We start from the raw sequence: 3,188 nt of genomic DNA on the forward strand, positions 1-3,188 counted from the left end.
CTAAATCAAAGATGTCGCCACTATTATCGAAATTGGAATTAAAAAAGTCTGTACTATCGACCTTGATTGAGTTGGGTAATCGGTTTAGCATCCCCTTAACGGGCTTGTTTTCTATTGTTACTATTATTTCAGAAATATTAGCGAAATATTGAAAAACAATGTATAGCCAATGTAAGACATTGCATAAAAATTGAATCCCCCCCCTGGCGGAAAAAATTCTACAAGCAATTATATAGTTTTATTACTAATTTACTCATTTCTAAAACGAAATAGGAAATACTACAAAATACTAGAAAATACTACGAAAATAGTAAATGACGTAGTAAGATGTAATTTCTCATCAAAAAGTACAACTTTTCAGAATATATAATGAACTTCTACAGCCGAGATGTAATTTATAGTTAATTCTCATAAAAATTGGAACTCGTAAAATATTGTAATAACATATAGTTTCGCGTGATAAATTATTACAAGTCTTCAAAATATACAATGAATTTCTACAACCGAGGCGTAATTAATCGTACTTTGGCATTAAAATTATAATTTTTACTCAATTATAATTTTTAACGATTGTTTGAAGTATACATAAGACGACATATTGTGACACAATAATATGTTGTAATTTGTCCAAATGTATCTATAATATTTAACGTAATTCTACGTATTGCTTATTCAGCTAGTATATTAACTACCAAAGTAGATTATTGTAAAAGTTTGTAGCATTAAAACTAATCTCGACTAAAATTACAACTTTTAATGATAAATTATTGCAACAATCAATATTATACTTACAAATAAAACATCGTTATAATTATTTGAAATATGTCTCGTATGTGTTAATAATCAGTCTGTAGGTTTAAACACAACTCGCGAAATAAGAAACACAATTTTTCATAATATACATTATCTTTATTTGTATCACAAAAATTAGTAACAGATATTATTAACAAAATTGAGAAGAAAATAATATCGATATTAATCGCTAAGATATCCTTTCGGTATGTCACTAATATAGTATTTATCATTCAACTTCATCATGATACAGTGGTTTCGAATAAACGCAGGTGAACAATTCTTCAATGAATTGCCGTTGATGAAACATTCTCTGATGTGAGTTACGCTTACATCATTGGTTACAAGATACGGTTGAGATGATACATTAATTTTTCGAAAAAACACAACAACTTTTTTAATTACTCAATAATTTTCAATAACCTCATAAGAACATATATTTGTAATTATACCTTTTGTGTCGTCTTGAGTAACAATGATAGAATCATTGGACTTGTTTGCTCGCGTGTAAGTTTCACTTGTGAAACGAAATCCGTGGTAAACATTTTATTGAATACTTTACAAGCACTTATAGCACTTCCAAAACAATTTTTTCTTCTAAAGTTAAAATATAATCTTTACCTGTCCCAAGTAATACACAATCGTCAATTTTACAAACATATTTCAATCTGTTTTGAAAATGATCTGCACAAAAGCCTATGAACCTATTACCATTTGGAAACTTTTCGAAGTGTATGGGCAGTTGTTTATAAAAGAAATACCTCCTTGCAATCTGTACAGCTATAAGATACGGACTAGTCTTCATCTGAAGTATTAATCTATTTTGATTTTCAAAAGGGAAAGTATTATGAGTCCACAAAGGTCCCCAGTTCTTTACGCTCGTACTTAAATGTAAGAGCAAGTGCACATTGAACGTCATAGATGATTTTCCAAAATATTTTTGAAATCGAACCACAAATTTAATTAGCAAATTATGAGCATAATTAAGACTTTATATTGTTACGGATTTTTCTAAGAATATCTGAATAGCAGTTATTAATAGTGCCACATGCCGCAAATATTTAATAGGAAGTAATCCCCGCAGGCATATTAACATATACCATATTAGCCAGGAACACTATTCCGAAGCTTTCCAACATTTTCGTTCTTCAAGTGTTCTTGGTGATCGTGTGATACATGTTGGTGGTTGAATAGAAGTTAGACGCTGATTTATTACAGCTAACTGATTTGGCGAACCAACATAATATTCTTCCCCTCGTGACGTTAATATAATTTCTGTATATTGCCAAGTAACTCCTAATAAAACAGAGTGCATATAATTAGGCACCATTCCATCTACCAAGTCAAATTTTTCTAAATTTATAAGTACCGACGGATTCTTGATTCCCTTGATTGACGGACCTTTGATTCCCTTATTTATGATTGGATGAATTCCATCATTTAACGCATTTTGCATTAGATATCTTATAGATGTATCTGTGCGATTTGGAGGTACACATGTTGACATAGTATATCGACGATATCCATCAACGCCTTCGGTAGGATGTTCGCAAAAGTTGCATCCGTAAAAGCCATTAAAACGAATCATATTCAAAATACAAGGTCGGGCAACAGAATCTACACAGCAACATATAGGGTAGACTTTACTGGTAATAATTTCGTTGTTCAGATTCCATTGCACACCGTTTCGCGCCAAAGAGTTTGCTTCATTGACGAATGGTTGTGTTATAGCCGCAGCTATAACCATTTATCAAATAGAAATAAGGCTACTTAGCAACAGATACGCAGTAATTAATTGGGAAACTAGGTTATTCCGCAATTGAACTAAATACCACTGACTACCGAAAAGTCAGCGTACTCATTGCCTACTTTAGTTCAATTGCGAAAATACAATCTTGCGGAAGCAGCACGCAAATAATGCAAGCTGTTCTTCGCAAGTTACAGAAAGACGGAAGCTATTGCCCGTCAGATTTGGAAATCAGGTTGCAAGTGTCAGCAATGACCACATTAAAAATTAGAGCAACCGAAATCCGCTCGAACAGCTGACCGAAGTACAAGTCCAGTCAGCAGTTCGAGCAAGTATATTAACCGTGACATACTGACAAACGAGAGAGTCTAATATCAGCTGTTACTCGAGATAACGCCCGTACGCCAACAGCTCTAGCGAATAAAATATAAGTCGTCCGATTAACTAAGTCAACGCGAACGCGGACTTATCTAATAAACCTAAATCGGGCCGACGCGAAATCGTAATAATACCTGTCAAGTGTAACCTATAATTGTGAATTGTGAATATTAATTGAGTCACTAAATGTTATTAAAGTGTTTTGTTTTGTATTGAGTGGTTTATTGGTGCGTCCTGGTCCTCGGCGAATCCCCTACCTGTATCCTTCACC

At 33.1% G+C, this 3,188-nt stretch overlaps 1 protein-coding gene across 1 annotated transcript; it reads right to left on the reverse strand.

Moving 5' to 3' along the window:
• Positions 1-1,909: 1,909 nt before the first annotated feature.
• Positions 1,910-2,539, reverse strand: LOC108763135 (uncharacterized). Its single transcript, XM_018510499.1, has one exon. The coding sequence runs from the start codon at positions 2,537-2,539 to the stop codon at positions 1,910-1,912; it is 630 nt and encodes a 209-aa protein (XP_018366001.1).
• Positions 2,540-3,188: the final 649 nt, after the last annotated feature.

Source organism: Trachymyrmex cornetzi, unplaced genomic scaffold (assembly GCF_001594075.2).
Source record: "Trachymyrmex cornetzi isolate Tcor2-1 unplaced genomic scaffold, Tcor1.1 scaffold339, whole genome shotgun sequence".
NCBI classification, from domain to species: domain Eukaryota; kingdom Metazoa; phylum Arthropoda; class Insecta; order Hymenoptera; family Formicidae; genus Trachymyrmex; species Trachymyrmex cornetzi.

Excerpts from the sequence above, each read along its gene's own strand:
- LOC108763135 (XM_018510499.1), bottom strand. The coding sequence starts at position 2,539 with ATGGTTATAGCTGCGGCTATAACACAACCATTCGTCAATGAAGCAAAC.